Raw genomic sequence first — 1,086 nt, 5'->3', positions numbered from 1 at the left:
TTATTATTTTATGTCCTACAGGCTCAGAGATGTAAAATAAGTTGAAATCTTAAAAAAGGAAGGAGCTTTTCTCTAAATCAAGTGGGTTTATCAGAGATGAGCTGAAAATTGATGTGACTGTGGGGTCACCTGAGGGAAATGATGGAAAAAGTTGTGAATCATCTTCAAAGCACCAAACTGTGAGACAACGTTGTGGAGATGTGATGAAATAAAGTTTTAACCTTGTTGTCACTTTACAGGAAACCACTGAGTGAAGTAGACCATGGGATCATCTGTTGTGTTAAAGGCTGCATTGAGGTCAAGTAAAAAGAGATTTTAGGGCTGAGCTGTAGCTCTTGTTTGCTTTGGGAATTTAAAACGGTCTCAGTGAAGTGGCCACTTCTAAATCCAGTTTGTTTTTTAATATGAACTCAGAGACCAGTTTAAAACGACCTTTTCAATAATCCTGTATGGAAATAAAAGCTGCAACACCAGTCTTTAGTCTTTAATTTGACTAGGGTTCAAATTTCAAAGCTGAACAAAGAAAAGATAAATATTTAATCACTTTATTCTCTTCAATAAGAATTCAGAAAAAAGGTAGCATTAGTCAGTTAATAAATGTTAGCTGTGAGCAAAATCTTAGTTAAACCTCTACAGAATATATTTTGGTTGCTGATCCAATAAAAGCCTGAAATCATATGAATTATTACTGAACAAATTTGTTATGAGGAAAAAATAATGCTGTTTAATAAACATTTCAGTAATGCTGTTAACATTRGTCTTTTGTGCAGGACTTATGGCCGTGCACCGAAAATGATCCACCTTGAAGCTAATTTTGTCCAGTTTAAAGAGGACCTCCTCCCCAAGGAGGGCAACAAGGCTCTGCTCACCTTTCCCTTCCTRCACATCTACTGGACTGACTGCTGTGTGAGTAATAGGGCTGGGAGATATGACTTAAAATATATATCAAGATATAAGTGTTTCATATCAGTTAGAGCTGCTAACATCTACTATAGTTTTGTGGTCATAATCAGGGTTGCACATAAAATGTTTGGTCTGGTTCTCAGGGGAGAACCTAGGGTTGTTGCTTGGTGCTCACTCATATTT

At 36.4% G+C, this 1,086-nt stretch overlaps 1 protein-coding gene across 1 annotated transcript in view; it reads left to right on the top strand.

The window, feature by feature from the left end:
• The window catches only part of trappc10 (trafficking protein particle complex subunit 10), a gene marked incomplete at its 3' end in the record, with an annotated part of 65,732 nt that overhangs the window by 14,458 nt on the left and 50,188 nt on the right, over nucleotides 1-1,086 (top strand). The window contains 1 exon segment of the mRNA XM_014019973.1: nucleotides 771-906. Coding sequence (XP_013875427.1) covers nucleotides 771-906 — 136 coding nt within the window.

The sequence above is a fragment of the Austrofundulus limnaeus genome, unplaced genomic scaffold (assembly GCF_001266775.1).
Source record: "Austrofundulus limnaeus strain Quisiro unplaced genomic scaffold, Austrofundulus_limnaeus-1.0 Scaffold237, whole genome shotgun sequence".
Classification (NCBI taxonomy): Eukaryota; Metazoa; Chordata; class Actinopteri; order Cyprinodontiformes; family Rivulidae; genus Austrofundulus; species Austrofundulus limnaeus.
This window is presented reverse-complemented; position numbering and strand designations above follow the sequence as displayed.